The 21,453-nt window shown below is 30.7% G+C and overlaps 1 protein-coding gene across 2 annotated transcripts in view; it reads right to left on the bottom strand.

Moving 5' to 3' along the window:
• Nucleotides 1–12,895: 12,895 nt before the first annotated feature.
• Nucleotides 12,896–21,453, bottom strand: part of Glra3 (glycine receptor alpha 3) — a 173,582-nt gene continuing 165,024 nt past the window's right edge. For both annotated transcript variants that reach the window (XM_046427546.2, XM_046427547.2), the window contains one exon: nucleotides 12,896–21,241. In XM_046427546.2, the coding sequence (XP_046283502.1) occupies nucleotides 20,963–21,241 (279 nt within the window). In that variant the 3' untranslated portion in view covers nucleotides 12,896–20,962. The remainder of the gene's footprint in view (nucleotides 21,242–21,453) is intronic.

Raw genomic sequence — 21,453 nt, 5'->3', positions numbered from 1 at the left:
AGAGATTGCCTGAATGCTGACTCACCTCCTAGATTGCAGAACAGGAATGGGTAGATTTTTCAAACCTTGCAGTGGGAGCCCAAGTTGTCAAGAAGTATAATAGTCCCCTTGTCCATGATTTTTCTTTCCACTATTTTAGTTATGTATGGTGAGCTGCAGTCATAAGTATTAAATGCCAAATTTCAAAAATAGATGATTCATATTAAATTGTGCACACTTCTGTATAGTATTATGAAATTTCATGCTCTCCCACTTTGTCCTGCATAAAACATGATTGATTCTTTTGTCCAGTGTATCTGCCCTGTGCGTGCTACCCACCTGTTACTTAATATATATCTGCTGTTACATTGATTAAGTATCACAGTACTTGTGTTCAAGCATCCCTTATTTTGTTTAATAATGGCTCTGAAGTGTAAGAGTAGTGATATTGATAATTTGGGTATGTCAAAGAAAAGCTGTGAAGTGCTTCCTTTAATTGAAAAAGGTGAAAGAACTTAATAAGGAAAAATGATAGTATATACAAGAGTTGATACTCTGTTGTTTCAGGCATCATCTGCTGGGGTACTGGAACCTATTCTTCGTGCAAGGGGAGAATATTATGTATATTAAAACTCAAATGGCCTAATATTTATTTAATGTATTATGACTTTTATGAAAGAAAATGTGTCTTACTCAAAAGTCAAAAAACTCAAAAAGTAACATGGAATGTTATGGTACTGAGCATGCATATTTAATTTTAAATATAGAAAATATGTCCTAAGTTCTGTTAAGATATAATCAGAATTATTCTTTGAAGTTTCTCATCCTTTATGGAACATTTCTAATTTAAATTTCAACCAGGATCACAATTTCATCATAACCTGTGTGTTTAAGGTAATGAAATTTGGAGGCTTACAGTGTGTTAATGCAACACAATGCCTACTGAAAGTAAAAACAAATGTCTACTGATAGAGGTTGGGTTTGGTGGACATACTATCACTCTTTGGTTTTGTAATTCATTCTGCTGCTATTCTTTTTTCAGTTTCGTTTTCATTCTGCTAGAAAGGTAAACAAAAATTTACATTTATAGCTTTTTAAAAGCATTCATGTGTTTAATCAAGTTAAAGAAGGAACCACATTGCTTTAAACATATGGAAAAGTTTATTCTTTGCTTTTTATTGAATTTCCCTGTTTTAGTGAATTTTACTGATCAGAAGGTTGAGTTTGGTATTTTATATTATACTTTTGACATTTCTGAGGCCTACTTTACTTCTCTCTAATGTATTCATGATTTTACTAATTAAAATATTTATTGAATATTTACTAATTATTGATATTCATAGCTATACAAAAAAATAAAAATTAATAAAATATGATTTAAAAGAACTCAGTAAATTTTGGAGACAGTCAAAAAAGGATAATAGCATAAGATAATTGCTATTATTATAGGGTTATATAAAGAGTGTTTTGAAAACCAAGGAATAGTTGAGAAGAAAGACATTTAATATGTTTCTATAATATATTTGATAATATTTTCTTAAGGGAACTAAGTATTATAAGGTTGTAACATGTTGTTCTCCATATATACTGAACTAAGAGGATGCCATGCATAAACGGCCCCTTGAAATGTGGCCATGTTAGACATTTTTAAAAGTTTTAATATATCTGGAACAAAAGACGTTTGTAGTTCCAGGTGAGAGTTAAGGGCTGGAGTGGTATTATTTCCAGATGACAAAAGGCTTTCTAGTTATTCTGTCAGCAGTGAAATTCCACTAGAGAATTTTAAGCAGTAGTGTAGCATGAGACCTTTGTAGAAATAGGCCTCTGGATTGATTGATTAATTGATTGGTGAAATTTGAGATATGAAAACCAGCTTGGAATCCATATAAGAAAAAATTCAGATCTGAAGGATATCAGCAGAAGAGGGAACAGATACAAGATAATCAGAGCACTCAGTAATCACTTAAATTGAGAGGTGGATCATGCAAGAAAGAAGTTTCAGATAAAATCTGAAATTTATGTTTTTGGTTAGAGGAAGTCTATCATTAGAAAGGAACTGAATGTATTTTTGAGGTAGTCTATGAGGGATTTGGAATTCAGGCTAGTGACCCGGGTTTATGATATTGATTGGAAAATTATTATAACTTGGGTGATAATTGAAGCTTTTTAGAATTGTCTGAGAAAAACAAGTAGTAGGAGATGAGAAGAGAGCTAAAATGGGATACACCTGCCATAGAAAGGTCTATGAAAATCAAAGCATGAAAGCATCCATTTAGTTTGGCAATTATAAGGTTGCTTTTAGGATGTAAATTTAGGTAGAATGAGGGAAGTTATAGCCTATGATGTAGATAATAATGTATTGATTCATGAAAATAATTCTAGGTCTTTTATTTTAAGGGGATCCAAAATTCATTTAATAAATGAGTAAATTGCATAATTTATATGACAGTGATATTAAATTTTATGCTAGTTCTCTGTAGCTTTTGCTTTGTAGTTGGTTTTCTAGACTAATTCCCCAAATTTACTGTGAGTTCCTTGAAATGTAGAAGTTAAACATTTTTTTGACTACTTGTAGACTTCCAGATGTTTATAAAGATAGTAAAAGTTCTATTCAGATTTTCTTTTGGCATCTTAGTTCTCATCCACTCAAACAATATAATTTTACTTTCTTACTGGATTGTACTTAAGAAAATAAAAGGACCAAGATTTTGAAAAATTTTCAATAGCAGAACTCAGATAAGATATTTCATTAATATTTGGTTTAAAAAAAGTAAACAATATCACTCATTTTCTAACTATATAGAATGAATTTTAACTATTTTGTATTTATAGAGTATTTACATAGTAAGTTACATAATAACTTAAGTACATGAATGATAATTTAAGTTACTGCTGTAGAATGGCCATACCAAGTAGCCATGTCTAGTACATCCTCAGAATTCAAAAAACATGTTTTATAGTAGTTGAATATATTACAGTTTTGTAATTTGATAAGTGATACAGATATGACTCAGTCCTAAAGAATCTGAAGAATGTGATAATTGGATTTACATTTTATTGTACTGAAAATAGGAGACCTGTAATATCTCAGAGTGTTGTCTTATCAGCTAAAAGGCTGTAATCTAAATAATATTGAAAAGATAGAAAATAATTCTCAAACAGGAGACTAAACATAAGTTCTAATAGGGAATTATATCTTTTAAACACTTTCTATATATATTGAATATTTTCTGAGACGAGTGTTTAATTAAGTCGATTTTTGGTTCACTAATTTTAGTTTTATTAACTGAATTAATCTACCATTTTAGCCCAAACAATTTAATCACGGTTGCTTATAGATGGCATTTTTATCTACCTATAGAAGAATACTCTGCACAGTTTGTCTTCTACTATTCTGTTCATTGTATTTCTAATTCTGTAATAAAAATTAACAAGAACATTTGTATTCATATGGTGAAATATTATTATATCATAAAAAATAAAATACTGGTACATACTCCAGTATGGATGAACCTTGGAAATATTATGCTAAGTGAAAGGTACCATATACAAAATACTATATATTCTATCATTTCATTTATAAGGTGTCACGGTTTTTAGCCCTCATTCCCTCCCGACCTGCGGGAGAGATGTGGAGAGCACGCCCTTACCAGGACTAGCCAAGAAAGGAGAGGGCCAGTCAAAGCAGGAGCTTGTTTATTGAGAAAACACACACAGCTAATATAATGTATAGGAGCCAATCAGGATAAAGGTCAGCAGGGTGGGGAGAGTTCAGGTTTACACCCATCCTACAGGTCGTAATGGGTGACAGGAGCTGTCCAGGAGGGCGGAAGAGTTCCGAGCCTATCCTAGAGGTGGTCCAATTTTTCCTCAAGGCAACGCCTTCTGGCTGATCACCAGGCGCCATTTTAGCCACATGTGCGGCCCCAAGACCGGGAAGAGGGTAGCAGCCAGCAAGTAGGGTTCCTCTTTTCTGATGCAACATGCCCCACATGTTACATCATGCCCTACAATAAGGAATGTTTATATACAGGCAAATGTAAATTTGAAATGTTCAAAAATAGGTAGACCCATGGTTGCCAGGGTGTAGGTAGGAGATGGATAATAGGTAATAGAGGGTGAGTGGTAATGGTATGAGTTTTCTTTTTAGGGTAAGGGATGTTCTGAAATTAAATATGTCTCCAAATTAATGACATTCTTACAGTCTTCTTAAGATTTTCCTATACAAATTGCACAGTCTCCTTCCACAGTCTATACACAAGATGACTCTTGGTCATAGTTACTGAAACTAGGAGTGGTTATTTAAACCAAACTGAACCAATTTATAAAATGGCTAACAGATTAAGAGGTAGCCTAGATGCAAAACTCTGCCCAAAATAGGCAGACTACATTGGAATATGACTGGCTGAACCAATTAAATTGTTGCTTTGGGGGATTTAACTCAAGGACATTTTGAAGAGGATAGTAGTTGATACTGAAGCAGAAGTTGGAATCGTGTAGAGATATTATATGTCAGGAGAAGCCATTATACATAGAAAAAATGCTAGGAATACTGGCATTTGTTGCTATTTTCATTGGGTGACATCACTGGTAAACAAAGGGGTAAGGGGACATTTTTCATTATTCACAGGAGCAGATGAGTAAAAGACAACATGTTGAGACTTTAAGCAATGAAATAGTGAGTTGCATAGAGTGTTGAGAGAGTGATTTGATAGTTATTTGTTGCTAATATTTTGATATATATTTTGAATGACTTCACGATGTCTGGGAATAACAGATTTTCAATGCTTCATTTCCTATTCATTTCACAAATATTTATCAAGTGCCTAATGGCCAAATGCATATTCTAAGTGGAGGATAATAATAAGCAGTAGAATTATCACCTTCTTGAAGTTTCTGTTCCATTATATGAGATTCTTTTCATAATTTTATCTCTATTTTTATAGCAAACTTTTATCACCAGAACTAACCAAATGTGCCTTTAATAAAGTAATACTTTCTGTCTGAGACTAATAAAAATGCTTTTTATTCATTTTAATAGGCATTACATTTTTAAAAAACAAATAATTATTCATTAAAATCTTGCAACTATTTAAAAGTTTTTAAGAGGAAATGAAGGCAAAAGGAGATAAAAAGTTTGCCTGACAGTACAGTCTGTTGCTATTAAAGGTGTAACCAACTTTATAATTTATATAGTATGGATCCAGGGTTCATGTTTTTAAGTTTTTCTCTGCTGCCTTTTAAAACAGTTGTGGTAGAATTCCCTGTGTCCTCAGTCATTATATTTATATGGATATAGTTTTATAATCTACTATGCATCTTGTATCAAATTAATTTTATTTTTATTGAGGGTATGCATTCAAGCCTTTAATTAGCATCATTGCAATTATCTCCAGAAAGGGACTGTGTATAATATGGGATGAAGAGTAGCAAGGATGGTGGAATGTGATAGACATTATCATCTAAAGTACATGTATGAAGACATGAAATGGTGTCAGCATAATTTATATACAACCAGAGATATGAAAAATTGTGCTGTATACATGTAATAAGAATTGTAATGCATTCCGCTGTCATTTATTTTTTTTTAAATCAATAAAACAAACAAACAAAAAAGAGTGATGAGCTACTAGTTACCTTGATTCCTGGCTTTATCAGAAGCTAATAAGCATTCTTGGAAATGTTCCCAGAACCATCAGTCATTTGTACAAACACATAGTATCATGTACGGTAACAGTGTGAATCACAGTGATTTTCAGAGGGATGGATATACTTATTAGCATATCTTATATGAGGTGAAATCTGAGTCACAGGGTGAACTGACATAACACAACTAGCCTCCAGGTGCTAGAGTAATTCTTTTGAAAGAATACTTATATTGTTATGTAATATCATTGAGAAAGTTTTCCATATTATTTCTGCCTTTTCTGTACTATATCTCTGTTGGTTCAGATATACTTTTCCCCCAATTTTAGGTTGTTTTATAATGTGGAATGTATGGATAAAAATCTGTAGATACTTAAGACCTATATATACCATTCAATTTATCTAATTTCCCCTCCTTATAACAGTGGGAGACACTGAATTATTTTCATACTAAATTGGTTACAGATATATTTTGAATATGATCTATCCTCTTACTTTGTTTTAACATATTGAATTTTGATGTAATTTACCAAGATCTAATAATACCATGGATGTTTTCAATGTTTTATCCAGTGGACTGTGTTTTTTAAAATTTAAAGTTGCATGTGTCCAATTAAAATTCAATAGCATAAAAAATTAAAATGTTCAAAATGCTAAAGGTGGCTTTCATACTTATTCCCTGAAGTATGAATCTGTTACCAAGGAAATATATTGCAACTGTTAGTAAATCTCTTACTTACTTGATTTCTACATATCTTCAGTGTGCACTGAGCCGGTCTTGCAGAGTGCTGCTGGGAGCCTCCATTCCTGTTTTGTTTATAAATGCCTTATAATTTCATATTGAACTAGGAAGAATTGCTTAGAGAAAATTCTTCTGTTTTTCTTTTTATTGAGAAAGCAATAAATCAGAGTATCACTTTGATTACAAAAAGTTTCACCAATTTAAATAATCTGGGGTGATACAGTAGGACAGAATTTTGAGAACACTAAACATCAGCAATTGTGATAGTGTTAATATAGTTAGGCTACCATGATAAAAAGTCTAGATAATTGCAAGTTTATCTAGAATGTTGATAATTTTGGTAGCAATGTGATTAATATATTAGAAGTCAAAAGTTAAAATTTGCTTTTCAATAATATCATTTTAAGGGACAAATAGAAGGCCATTTAATATTTTTAGCAATATTTTTTTTACTTTCAACTTTCCAACTTTAAGGCATGGGTGGGGCCGTAAATTCTGAATGTGAGAAGTGCGAAATACATTATATATATTTTAGAAAGTTAATATAACTCCCTCTAGCATGGTGGGACTAAGGGAAATTAATATACCATAAACTAGATTGATGTTTATATCTGTTTAGAATATTTATATGTAACTTTTCAAGGAAATAATTGAAGAAGGTAGGCTGTACTCATTCTGCAATCCATTGTATGTTTTGATTTCCACAATAGCCAACATTTGGCAATTTGCTGTATTTCACTGATTTATTTATAAAACAAACATTTATTGATCACTTACTGTATTAGTAGTTGATATCGAGATTTCAAAAATAAATGTGAATAGCCCTTATTTTAGGAAATGAAGTGGGTGACAAGTAAACCGGGGAATTACTGTCCTGTGGTATTAAAAATATGAATTAAAGAGTACCTGTGAATTTTCTGTTGATCTTTATTGCTAAAGTTTTATCTCACTCCATTAATGGAAGACTTGTTTTATATAAGGAACAGCTTAATCATGGTTTCATGCAGAGTCACATTCACTAGATTAGGTAAATATCTTGGTGACTGAAGAAATCTACATTTAGATGGAAGGTTATGACTCAGCATTATAATGAAGAAGAAGCCATACACTTTTTTGGCCTTGAGCAATATTTTTCACTCCTAATTTTTTTTCACTAAGAATGACTAGAGAAAATTAACATGGCTTACAGGTAACTATAGTATTAGGCCACCCCAGAATTCAGATTGCTTTTATGCGGACCAGTTATCTCATTCAATGTGATATTTTTCTTCCTATAGCATGTATTTCTCTGGCTCTTCTAAACATGCTGAGCAGAAACACTGAACCTAAGTAATCTCTTCAGTTCTAAACCTGAGGATGACAAGAGCAGGAGTAAATTTTTTTTTTTAAAAGAGTCAAAGGAAGACAATATATTTGTCTTAGAATATCACCATTAAACCCTTGGACTATTCACTTTATTATTAACAGTTTCTAACTTGTCAGAGTCACATAAACTTATTCATTGAAAACCCTGGTGATTTATTTTAACCATCACTATTATTTGACTTGTGGGTTCGTTTTGAGTACATACGATTTTGAAAATGACTGATAAGCAGTTTATAAGCTTTAACAACATTAAGGACATTTTATTACAATAAATACACAGAAATTGAAAGTAAACTCTAGTTTCAATTTTTATTTTTAGCTTGAAATAAGCAATAAAAATCATCAGTTTATTTAGTGATAAATACATGTTTAAAGAAGGACATAAAAATTAATGATGAACAACTACAGGTCCTCAAATTAATTCTTAAGATACTTTTCAAATTAAAATAATTTAATGTTCCCTTTATTTCTCCAATACTTGCTTTTCTGTATTGCAGTTTTAAAAGGCTCAGCATGGTTTTTCAGGGATCATGTCAATTCCAGTTTTTCAATTATTTTGAAGTTGGAGTGCCAAATTATATTTTTTCTTCCTATATTATTATTTTATTAATTATAATAAATGTTTACTTACAAAATATTTTATTCTTTTTGAATATCACTGCAATGAATCAAGTAATTTTAAACAAATGTTTTTCAAACTTAGAGATTCCTACAAGGATGAAAATTTTTAATGTCTAGTTAAAATATTTCTTTTAATTATTATATAGAACTGAACTATGGAATGAAATTTAGCCGTATGTTGGAAACCAGAAAGAAATCATCAAAGGTAATTCTAAGTCAACTTATTTTCTGTTTGTAGTTCAAGCAGCATAGTAAAGATGTCTTTTACTTTGAAGGTATAGATTTTTAAATCATACAGTGAAATAAAACAAATAACATGGTATGTAATAGCTGGAACTAAAACTTGATCATTTTGACAACATATTTTAATATTTAACTGTGATTATTTCTCTTAAACATTTGACTTACTAGAGCTGAATCTTCTACAGTACTAGTGACTAGTTAACTTAGTCAAATAAATTAAGCCAGTTTTGTCATATTTTGGTGGTATATCATATGTTGGAATGATGAAGAGACTGAGTAAGAATTACCTTTGTCTTGTTTTCTGTTCATGTACAGATATCTATATCTAGCATGTCCAGATTTTGGCATTCAGTCATTTGTGAAGAACTAAGTTAACATAAAATGAAGCATGGAGAAGTAGAACATAGTGTTAGCATATAAATGGTGATAAGAACTTTTTACATGTTTTCTTAATTTAAAATTAATACACATATATACTTAGCAGTATCTACACTGTATTTCTGCTTATTAAAATTGGTCAAGAGAGCATCATGGTTCACAGTAATGGTTAAACATTTCCACCAAGAAACTTCATTGAAATTGGAATAGGATTGGCAGACAAAATGGGTACCTGTGGAAGATTTTCCACTGTAACACTGAATTCATTTTCTGTTTGTTTTGTATTTTTTATTCACTAAAGACTTATATATTTTCATGATGTACCTTTTTCTAAGTTATAATAAAATGTTACTGTAAAAAATGTTGATATTTATCTTCTAATTTTTAATCCATCTTACTGTAGTTTGAAGATTAAGAATATAATTCTGGCTTCAGTAGTTATTAGGATTAGTAGTGTTGGATAAATTGCCTTATATCTTTAGGATCCACTTAAATATTTGAAAAATAAGGGTTTTAGTAGGTTATCCCTTAAAGGTCTATTTAATGAAGCTATTAAAGTAGGGATATACTGACTTGTTGTATCCTTTTTTCACTTTAATATGTCTTTTGTGGCAAAAGATTGCTTTCAATCATTAGTAAAATTAGCCACAACTGTTTTTGTAATGCTCTTTACAATCCCCAAACCAATGAGAGGGAGCCATCTTGTGGTTTAGGTACAGAGTGGCTTATGTTCTATCTACATTTATGCGATAAAGGAACATGCAGTCTTTTAAAATATAAAAATGTTAGATACCTCATGAATGCAATATAATTTTTAATTTACAGGTAATTAGAAATTCCAGTTCTGTATCTGAGTAACTGTTCTTTAGAAAATTTGGGGACTTGTTTGAATCTAAGGGTATTCAGCACATACCAGGTTGCTATCTGTAATATTTAGTGAGAACCTTTTACTATGTACTGACTTAGCAGTTTCAATGCTTAGTGAAGATACCAAAGGGTCTACCTCTTATAGGAAATAACTTAGAGGACAGAATAATGACATTATATTTATACTACCTCTTATAGGAAATAACTTAGAGGACAGAATAATGACATTATATTTATACTACCTCTTATAGGAAATAACTTAGAGGACAGAATAATGACATTAAGTAGACAACTGCATATTGCCTCTTATGTTTAATATTTATATTTGAGTCATAAGACTCCATTATTTTGATCACTTAAGGATTTAAGCATGCTAACAATGGTATGTAAGCCCACCATATGTAATTGTTTAAGAAAACGTAAAACATATTAAAGGTAATCATGTTTCGTATAAATAATAAAAAGGGAAGCAGTTAGTAAAAATAAGCCAACAATATGAAATTATTATAGTACAACTTTTAAAATTTTATTTTTAAATTATATTACCCATTTGATAAATAATTCACATAAATGTTTTCCTTATGCATTTTTCTTTATGATTTTAAATAATGTATTTTTATTTATCCTAGTGGTTTTATTACTTAATTTTCACAGACAATATAGAAAAATGATTTCAAACATAACCCATTTATAGTAAATGGATACTGATTTGATTTCAGTTAAATTATAAAGACTGTACCATTTCCATTTATATTTTACCATTTCTCTTTTTTATCCAGGAAGGAAAAAAAATCACAAATCACTTGAATTGGAAAGATATTTTAATTTACTATATGTGAAGTATCAATTTAATTCCATCATTTTAGAAAGACTTTAGCCTTGTTTAGGGATTATTGACTACACAGGAGAAGCACTTACATTAAGTAAAAATAAGCATCTAGTCTGTGACATTTGGTTCTTGCTGATGTTGTTTCCTTCCTTGCTTTGCTCCTGAAAGTAGAGGAAGCTTTCCTGTTTGGTACTATTTGAGGTTTTCGTGGCTTATTACAGTAGAGACTTAAAATTTTTCGATGATGATGAAAAGGACAACAAAAGAATCACCCAGAGATGATAGATATCCTTCTAGCTTCAGTTCTGGTATTTATTATATATAATGTGATAGATTAAAGATATATTTCTTCAAGGGATTTAATAATCCACTGTCAATCTTTTTTCAGAAACTTTATGGCAGTTAAATAAATGTGTGTTTTTGAATTTTTCCAATTATGTGTCAAATAATTGTAGAATTTGAATAAATTCAGTTTGTTTCTATTTCTATTTTATTTCAACTTTATTTTATCAATGATAAAGGAAGTATAGTGTTATAACTGTAAACATGATCTTCCAGAGACTAACAATTTCAAGCAAGATCACTAGGTAGGAAGTGATTTTGGGGGGAAGAGAATAAATATTTCAGTAAGAACCTATAAAGATAATTATTTTTGGAACAAATAATTTAGAAGAGTATCTTTTTTAAAAAGTTGATTCCAGGAGTAATAGAAGTTTGGCATCAAAACATGACTTTTTTATGGATGACTTCAAACAAGATCCCCTTTGAAAGACCAAGATTACTTAGGCCACATGATGGTAAGTAAATGCCATTTGATTTTTAAACTGCTATTGTTTGGATAACAAGTTTTTAGACAACTCATTTCTCATGTCATGTAGTAGACTATGGATGATGACAGGATTTTTTTGTTGACCAAACTTTGGTTACATTCCTTTGAGCTCCCTTTCTAAGTAGGCTTGAAGTTGAGTTTGCCTTTGGCCCATTTAGTTTTAGCAAGAATTCTGCTGGGTCAGTTTGATGAAATCTTCCACACTGTATATCTTCTCAAGAACAAGAATCTTGCTGAATCAATTTGACTAGAATCCCCCTTACACTGGATTCCTCTTAGAATTTTTCATCCACTGATCCTCACTTGTCCATTACTTCCCACTTATCTGTGTATTCAGAATGGAGCACAGTTTTATAGTGAAGTTTCTTTCTTCTTACTGTGATTTTTCCTGGATAAAATTTGCCTTCACTGCTTTAACTGATTTTCTTTGACAGTACTATCCTCCTTTCACAACCTAGCTTCCAGTTAATAATTTGTCTTTCGTGAATTTTCAGATACTGTTAGAGCATTCACTGAGATAATTTGGTAAGACAACATATGGGGTCAAACACAAGGCAACATTAATAGCTAAATATCTAAATATTTATAGCATACCATAGTTCAGTAAGTATGTCATCATTCTGTTTTAAGCTTCTCTTGAATGGGTAATGAACTGTGTAAATTATGCAAAATTAGAAAGGAATATACTTAGAAAATCAGTTCATCAAGGAAGAAAGCAACTGTCAGCAATAGTAAATTGATATAAAGTATGTATAACAATATCACCAACTTAGTGCTATTGAAATGTTGAATATAATGAGAATAATGAATATTTTTAAACCATAGTAGAACAAATTGATTTTTAAAAATTGTTTGATGTGATTTTTTCCCAGTTGTTAGTGTAGCCAGTCACATTACATTTATTCAAATATGCTTTGTTTAAACATTGATTGCCTAAAGATACTTCTAGCACTCGCACTTACAGATAACTTTGCCTGGTTTTATGGCAGTATTTCAGTTGAGTTTCTGCTTATGTTTTGACCATTCAGTTAGTGACGGCTAGTTCATCAAAGGAAATAATAATGCCAATTTAGGAAGGAATTTGTCATGTGTGGTTTTTTTTTGAATCTTGTGCCATTAAACATAAAATTATGTAAAAGGCTATTATTTATATATAAATTATAAGTACTCCAAAAATGAAAGACCAGTTATCATATGCTGTAAAATTTTTTTAAATTTTTCATACATTGAATTTTCTCTTATTTCTTTATTATTGTCCTTCCCTAAACTATACCAACCTAACTGTATGGAGGCAAAGACCAAAATGAAATCTCATATTTAAAATGAAGAAAGATTAGCAATTCACTTTGAAAGAATCTCTGTGGGTAGGTTAAATAAATGATTTATTCAACAAACAAATTGTAAGGAAAAAGCTTTCAAACAAAAATAAAAGTAGTAATACAATAATATCAAGTAATCTTTCTAGTTGGTAACACATCTTCTTTCATTCTATTATTAGTTGAAAAGTTCCATTCACCATCTTCCTTGTGGTAGTTTTCCTATAATGGGATACCATCTATTAAGGCTTCTCTGAATGATATGTCACTGACTTTTGTAATCCTAGATTAAATAATTCTCATCCAAACAGAAATATAGTATGATTTTTGTTAGAACAACAACATAATACTCTGATGAAATTTGTTCTTTAAAAAATTGCACAAAAGATATTCATATTCTTGGAAAGTGTTAACTTTTATTGATTTTGATCAAATTATCTGCAGTTACATGATAAATATCATATGTTCATGGGTTAATGACTGATTATAGAGCTGGTTAGTTGCAGAATTGAACTAAAGATAATATAATGAAAATTGAGTTGATAAATCGTGCATAAATTTTAAAATATATTTTTAGTATAATTTTCTGAAAAAAATATGACACCAGTCTGAACAGGAAAACAGATATCAGACTCAGGAAGACAAGTTTTAGATCTACAGAAAAATAGCTAACATCATAAAATAGCAGTATTTTTTCAGGGGTAGTCTTTTAAACATATTGTCTCACCAGTAATGAAGTCACTGTGTATCATGTTGAGATACCCCCTGGAAAATATGTGGTACATTTTCTTTTTGTTTTTCACAGCACATTGTACCCAGAGAACATCAAGGTACTTCATTCTACTTTTCCCCCAGTGCTATCATCTATCATACATTAAAATGGAAACTTAAGGAAAAGCTTTTGCATAATTCATAGAGATAAAAGTGAAAGAGTGCAAAATTATTTAAGCATATTCAAGTGCAGCTGTATGTTTGAATATCCTTGCTTGGCTTTAAGCTGCAACTCCTTACCTCTCACGTACAAGCCAGGCTAGAAAATAAGTGGAGTTCCCTGAAGGCATCTTTGCTAAAACCACCCCATAGAAAAATCCACTATTAAAATAACAATTCATTATTTTTTACTATAGCTTTGTTGTAAAAATATGAATTGTGTGGATATGATAGTTTTTAAAATTTTATACTACTTTGTAGGGTTTTATATTGTATCTTCATATCTGAATTACATTTTTCAATATTTATTTTAAAAATTATTGCTAGGTTGCCGGAAAATATTTAAAGTTACTGCAAATAATTTACATAGACTTTTTAAAACCAATTTATATTTATGTAGATGATTAATTTTATGTTTCACTGTTTTATAAACCTGAAAATACCTCATCAGTGTTTAATGCTTGAAGTGTTGTAATGAATTACTTAAATAAGAATAAAGCTAGTGATACCTGACTGAAAATAATATTAATTGAGCTTAAACATAGGTAGGAGACATTAGAAAATATATTATGGGTTGTCTGATGGGAATAGGATAGACTTATTTGTTTCTTAGAAAGTGAACTAATTTATTGATGAGGATGAACTTTTCTGTCATACAGAAAAGGACCAGGCTGCCTTCAGAGTAATGAGCTACTGTTGCTGTATGGGTGTTAGGAAAATGTAGATAATGTAATGATGAAGGATCTGACATTGGGGGGAAAGCTCAAAGGTTTATATCTGATTCCAAGAATGTAAATGGAGACAACTGAAATGGATTGCTTGAAGAAAGAAAAAAATTATGAATTTTTAACAAGCGTTATTAAAGAGGCTTTGAATTGATCATGCCTTATTAAAAGAATAGGCTTGTGTGTGTTCACATCAGTTCTCTCATTTGTTAAACTTTGTCAGTAATGCAGGATTTCATGTCTCACCTCAAAGATACTGAATTCAGCATAGTGCATAGTGCTCAATACACACAGGGTGCTCAATGAATAGTTACTTAATCAATGATTGAATTACAATCTATGTTGGAATTGTGTGTGTATCTGATATATGTTGGAATCAAATATATACGTGTATGTTTATAAAGTGGCTCTGAATTCTGGTGCATATCAGAAGAATTGAGAACCACATTTTGTTTTTTAAGTAATACTCTATAATCTTTAAAATTCTTCTCTTATTTTGCTTATGTGTGATCAATAAAAAATTACTGAGAAAACTACTTAATGCTAAAATGTTAAAATGCAATTTTAACACCAACAGTTGTATTTTGGAAGAAGTGTTGACAAATAGCTGTTATTCAAATACAGTTTGAATAGTTTTTTATTATTATCATTATCATTTTTATTGTCATTGTTAGTATTTGTGGTGCTATCACTTGAACCCAGGGTCTCAAACATGCTAGGTAAGTATACCACCACTGCGCCACAGAACTGCACCCTAAATAGTATTTTAGAATTCCATTGATAAGAAAGAGAATATATGATCCAGATGTGGTTTTGAGGCAAAATATTATGGTTTGAAAACTAAGACATGATCAATTCAAATGATTTCCACAGAGAATCACATATATTGCAAAACATTGTAGAATTATGGACCTTTGTCTAGAAAAATTGACTCCCTGTATGTTTCTAATTTGAAAGAATTCATCTTGTTAACAAAAAAGTGAACTTTTAAGTATGTATAATAGAGGGACCCAAGAGATATGAATGCAGCATCTACAAAAATGTAGATGAAAAACAGGTAATATAGCTACTAGCTTGGGATTTTTGTACCTCCTGGCTCAATTTCTGGGAGAAGTTTCTTTAGATTTTTCTTACCTTATATTTAAATTGTTAAGGATTTTACACATGGGGTCTCAATATCTTTGTTATAGAAGAGTATATGTCACTTTTCTTTTGAAATATTTAGCAACAACAGCTGTGTCTCTGTGGAAGCTCAGTGTTTAATGTTTTTAAAATAGGAGTGAGGCTGTAAGTTTAATCTTAAAATTAATTAAATTGAGACAGTTGGTAGTGTGCATGCTTATTAATGAAAAGTTTATAATAGAATAAAACAACATTGCAATGTTACTTATTTGTAGTACATGAATAAAAAATCATCAGAGGAAAACATGTCTTATAAAGGCATAAAAATGCATTCAGTTAAGAAAAGAATTTTGTGTCCATGTACACCATATGTACTATGATTTCTACCTTATTATATTGAAAAGCACTAAATTGATTTGTAGCTACAACCTGTAATAATTTTTGGAATCCTTTTACATGTCCGAATGATGAGTTGATGAATTTCAAGGTATAAAATAAAAAGCCAATGAAACATTGTGTACATTTTCCTTTAAGTTTCAAATGGTAAATGTAAAATTTTCATGACAGAGAGAGAGTGACTATGTGCACAGTTAAAGGTTCCATACTTTAAATGATCATAGAGATGGTCAGGATTATTCCTGCTATGCTGTGAATGGCCTTGTGGCCCCCAAATAGAGGATGCAGTAAAGAATTATGAAGGAATTGTGCAGAACAAGACTAGATTATTATGGTCAAATTGTTACTCTCTTAGAGACTTGTAATTTTCATGGTCATGCCTTTCTACTATTCATTATCAGATAGGTTCAGCTAAATAAAGTGGTCTTGTCAAAATTATTGGGGGAAAAAAAACAACACTGCACCAGAAACTATTTTAATTTTGTTTGAGAAGATTAGACAATTTTGGGCCCATTTTAAGGATTTCTTGAAATTTGACATTTAAAAAATTGTACAGTTTTTACAACTAAATTCTTCTCTGAAGTGCACATGAAGCCAGCTACTGAAAAAGCAAATTAAATTTATAGTGATCGTGCTAAATATTTCAGTACCTCTATAATAACTAATAACTCATTCTTTTTTTTTTTCAGAGGGCTGGGGTGTACCAGGGATTGAACTCGAGGGCACTAGACCACTGAACAACATTCCCAGCCCTATTTTGTATTTTATTTAGAGACAAGGTCTCACTCAGTTTCTTAGTGCCTGGCTTTTGCTGAGACTGGCTTTGAATTCAAGAACCTCCTGTCTCAGCCTCCTGAGCCACTGGGATTACAGGCCTGTGCCACTGCGCCCAGTTATATAACTTATTCTCAAAGCCAAATTTAGGTAATGTAATGAGCTAGTTCAAAAATTGAATACTTAAATTAACAAGCAGCATATATATAGTTTTTATAAACTGTGCTTAACAGTTGGGTGAAATTCAAAAGTAGCTTGCTGATGCAAAGATGGGAAGAACTGTGAGTCATCAAGATAATTCCTGACTAATCTCCTTAGTGAACTAAAATAGTTATTATGTTTATAAGTCATATTTTCATGGATTATATTTTCCTTGGATAGACTGCTAAAATTAAATGGTCTGTGTATAGAGTAACTCATCTCATAACATCAAGGCCTTTATTTTATAGTCCTTGCCTTGTCAGCATCACAAATACTGATTGTTTTTCCACTGTGTACTTAGCATGATTTGCTTTGCTTTGCTAGTTCAACATCTGCTAGCTGAGAAATACAGGTAGTTTAGAGATCATGCTCTTAAGTGTATTGTAAAGTGTGTGAAATTCATTTTGGAGTAGGAGATATCACCTCAAAGATTGTTAATGATCTATCTGAGGATTATTAGACACGTTTTCATTCTCAAGAGTTTCTTAGAGTGCTCTAAATCATTGTTAGAGAGGGATATCTTTGAATACGGTATTTCCAGTTTTCTACTTTTAATACTAGAAGAAGCTATTTTAATTTTCGCAAGTCCTGTATTAACTGGAGCCAATTTCATGGAATGTGTACTTTGTAGGTAAAAGGAAAAATTTAGCTGACATTATACTATTCAATTCCCCCAAGTAATCAGAAGGTTGAGGTGTATCATATTAGGAATAGAAGACTATATTAAAAAAATGAGATGAATGATATTCAGGAAAAGGATATGTAGTATGAAGGATACTCATTTTCTCCAAATGTTATATAACTATTTGTAAGTTGCACAGAATGTAGAAGAGTTAACAACTTGTTCTCTTCTGTTAAACATATATTTATGTCTTAGTTATAGATATTTAGAATTTATAATTCAAAATTAAGATAAAGATTATTAAAATATATTCATAGAGTAAAAATTTATTATGTAATACTATGAGCAACCATAATGATCACTTTCATATAGCACTGAGAATTGGATGGGCTTTTCAGATAAGTGTCATGAAAAAATTTCTGGAAAGGTTGGGGAAAGTTTTAAAGACCCTTGCTTTCTTGCTTCTAGGGTGCTTCTGGTTTCCTAATATAAGTAGTAAAGAAAGTGCTAGGTTTCTATCATAGTATAAGTCTAATTCTAATGGGAAGGAAAGAGAAGGTTGAACACATGTATGTTGACAAGGTTTCTTTAAATTTCATAGGCTGTGTTACCAAATATTTCATTGGTTGAGGTGTTTGTGTGTGTGTGTGTGTGTGTATGTATGTGTGTGTATGAGAGAGAGAGAAAGAGAGAGACATACACACACTAGGAATCTAACCCAGGGCCTCATGCATGCCAGGCAAGTGTTCAACAAACTGAGCCAAATTTCCGGCCCATGAGATAAGTAACTTTTTAAAAAAACTGTATGCACTTTCTAATATGGCTATATCAGAATTTTTTAGAATATCCATACTGGAAATCCAAAAAAATGTGTGGTAATTAGTGTATATGTACACTTTAAAAATTTCTCACCATTAGTAGTTTTCTGTGTTTTTTTTTTTTAATTTAAAATATGCTGGTCTGAAACAGGGCTTATTGGAGCAAGTGCTATTTTACGATGCTAATTACAATATAGTTTTACAGTGTAAGGAGTCATTAGAGGGGACATTAACTTTGAACATTTTGCATTCAGCTGTGTTTGTCTTGTCACTGTTGCTGTGTAAGTGAGGCTATGAGAGAGTATTTTCTTAGGCAGGAGGGCAATAATAAGAATAATAGGAAATTAAAATTATGCCTAAGGAAAGTTTAATAGTTTTGATATATTTCTGAAAGTACCATGCCCTTGTTGACAAGTTTTCTCATTGCTGGTAAACTTACATTCATAGTTTTAGGCTTTAAATAAATGACACATTTGTAATATCCTTAAGTATGAAAGCAAGTGATGTCTATGAATTTCTTATGGGACTATGTATGCTTATCTTAATATATTTGTTTTCTTTTTTCAGAATTAATTTAACATAAGCAGTGTTAGAAAACTTTGAAATAAAATATATAAAATATAGAAAAATGTATTCAAGTATTTCATAGACATTGAGACAGTTTAATTTATAATTATGTCAAATTCCCCAACTAGTTCTCAGTGATAAGAAACAGTCTGTCTTGCTCTTATCTTCAATATAAGAATATTCTTTCATGGTTTTAATTCATAGACAGCAAATGTAGACACATATGTATAATTTTGGGGTGGGTAGTCCTCAAAGTAGGTAAAGTACATAATAGCAAATTCTTCCAGTTGTAGAATTTGCATGATGACATTTTCCTTGTCTTAATTACTTAGATAATTTGTTTTTTTAATGCTAAGTACTTTTTTAAAGTTAATTTTTAAAAACTAAACCAAAGTACAAAAACATTGAAAAGATTCCGTTTTAAATGACAGTTCCTGCTTTTAGTTTGAGAGTAGTTAAAGGTCAGAAAATAGTACACAGGATTTCAGAACTGACTTATTTTTCTATCTTATATCAGCTTAATGTTTATTTTTCTCAGTAAATAATTTGATACACTGAGTTTTCATCCAGTGCCACTGATAATTAAAATATCTTAAAAGCACTCAAAAATATTTCCAAATACAACATTGATGGTAAAAAAATAATTCAAAAAATAGCAAGAGAAAAGAATTAGAGTCTGGTTCAGTTTAACCAAGAACACTATCACATATTTCTACTAATTACACTGCATGAAATGAGCTGATACCCCATTGCAGTTGAAATAATCCCATGGGGGTATTGATAAATTTTAACTAAAATTTTTATTTAAAATCATTCACATGTTGTGAATGGCTTATATTTTGAATTCATTAATTCAGAAATATGAAAACAATCTTCATAGAATTGAATGACATATCAATTATAAACCTACTCTCTTTATATTTGGAAAGTTTGAACCCATGTAATTTTGATGGGAAACTGTGCTTATTAAAAAATTTTTCATGAATTTGTTTTCATTGAATTCATTTTTATCAAAATGTAAATACTTTTAATTACATTGATATTTAAAGTCTCATTCTAAACCAAAATATAAAAGTTACTGAACTTTGTTCAGTTATATATCAAAACATTAAATGTAATCACAAACAATTAAGCAGCTATTAAAAATATAACAAAAATGAAGGTGCTGGCTTGAATTTTTCAGTGTTTGGCAATAATTTAAAATACATAATTGTAACAATTATTTAAAAACAAAAATGTCTTTAGTAATTCCATCCTTATTCCTAGAGTTACAAATTTTATGAAAAGTAGGTTTTGAATACAGTGTGATCTACTAAGCCATTTGCTTGAAATCTCCACAAAGGAAAACTTGGTATTCTAAATATTTATATATAGTATTCTAAACAATGAAAGTTTTTTAACCTCCTAATTTGAAACTTTTTGTCCTTACATATGTTCTATAGTGTTTCTATGTATAATAATACTTAACTAATTCGAGTGAATTTTCCACTGAATTACTGAATACTTTCCTTTTTTATGAGTATAAGAAAATAATTTTACAGTTCAAACTATTGATATTTTTATCTTTGTCATTTTCCTTTTTTCTTTCATAAAATTTACTGTACAAATCTTTCTTTTGTCACAGTTAATATCACTGAACTAAAAATCAAGATACTCCAAAGTAGTTTTTACATCTACTACTATGTAATATTATATAACATACAAACACATTGGCAGTAAAGCTTCCACATATATGATTTACTATGAAAAAACTTTTCTTCTTGAATTAATATGAAACAGAATCCCCATAATACATATTTGTATCCATTAAAAGAACCTTGGCTTCTCTCATGACTTCACATAAAAATCAAAATAAACCTTTTCCTCTTACTGTTTTAATATAGTGGCTATCATTTGGACACTGCACACACGTACATATGCACACATACATACAACTATGGCAAGAAAATTTTCTTCTGAATTTAATGTTTGTGTTTGTATGCCATCAGAGACTTAATCTTGTTGCTGATGAATATCCTCATGCCTAAGGATTTTATAGATAACCCAGTAGAAAATGTTAAAAATCAAGAAAGCTAATGGGAAGCAGGCTCGGGAGATGGTGTCAATCTTCTTGGCCCGATCAATAAAGACCTTCCTCATTTCATCAGGACTTTTTGGCATTACCTGGACAGGATGGTTTGGGCCCTTTGGAGTTACACCATCTTTTGCTTGCAGACATGGTCCCATTCCATATGCTGTGAAGCTGAATCGGCTTTCCCTTACCTCATCATCCTGTCAAAGAAAAATGCAAGAAAACTTTTTGTTAATGGAATAGGGAATGTATGGCAGGCATTTCACAATTATGACAAATTTTATCATCATAGATTTTTGCACTTATATGAAGAAAAAGATAACTAAAGCATATAAAAATGAGTGACTTATTCTCCCTTTGAAGTTTTATTTATCCTGATGCATCATCCAGATGTGCCCTTTAATAAATGTAA

Source organism: Marmota monax, unplaced genomic scaffold, assembly GCF_021218885.2.
Source record: "Marmota monax isolate L192 unplaced genomic scaffold, Marmota_monax_Labrador192_F-V1.1 WCK01_AAM20220418_F8-fsc00159, whole genome shotgun sequence".
NCBI classification, from domain to species: Eukaryota; Metazoa; Chordata; class Mammalia; order Rodentia; family Sciuridae; genus Marmota; species Marmota monax.
Note: the sequence above shows the minus strand (reverse complement) of the source record. Positions and strands in the feature narration are given on the sequence as shown.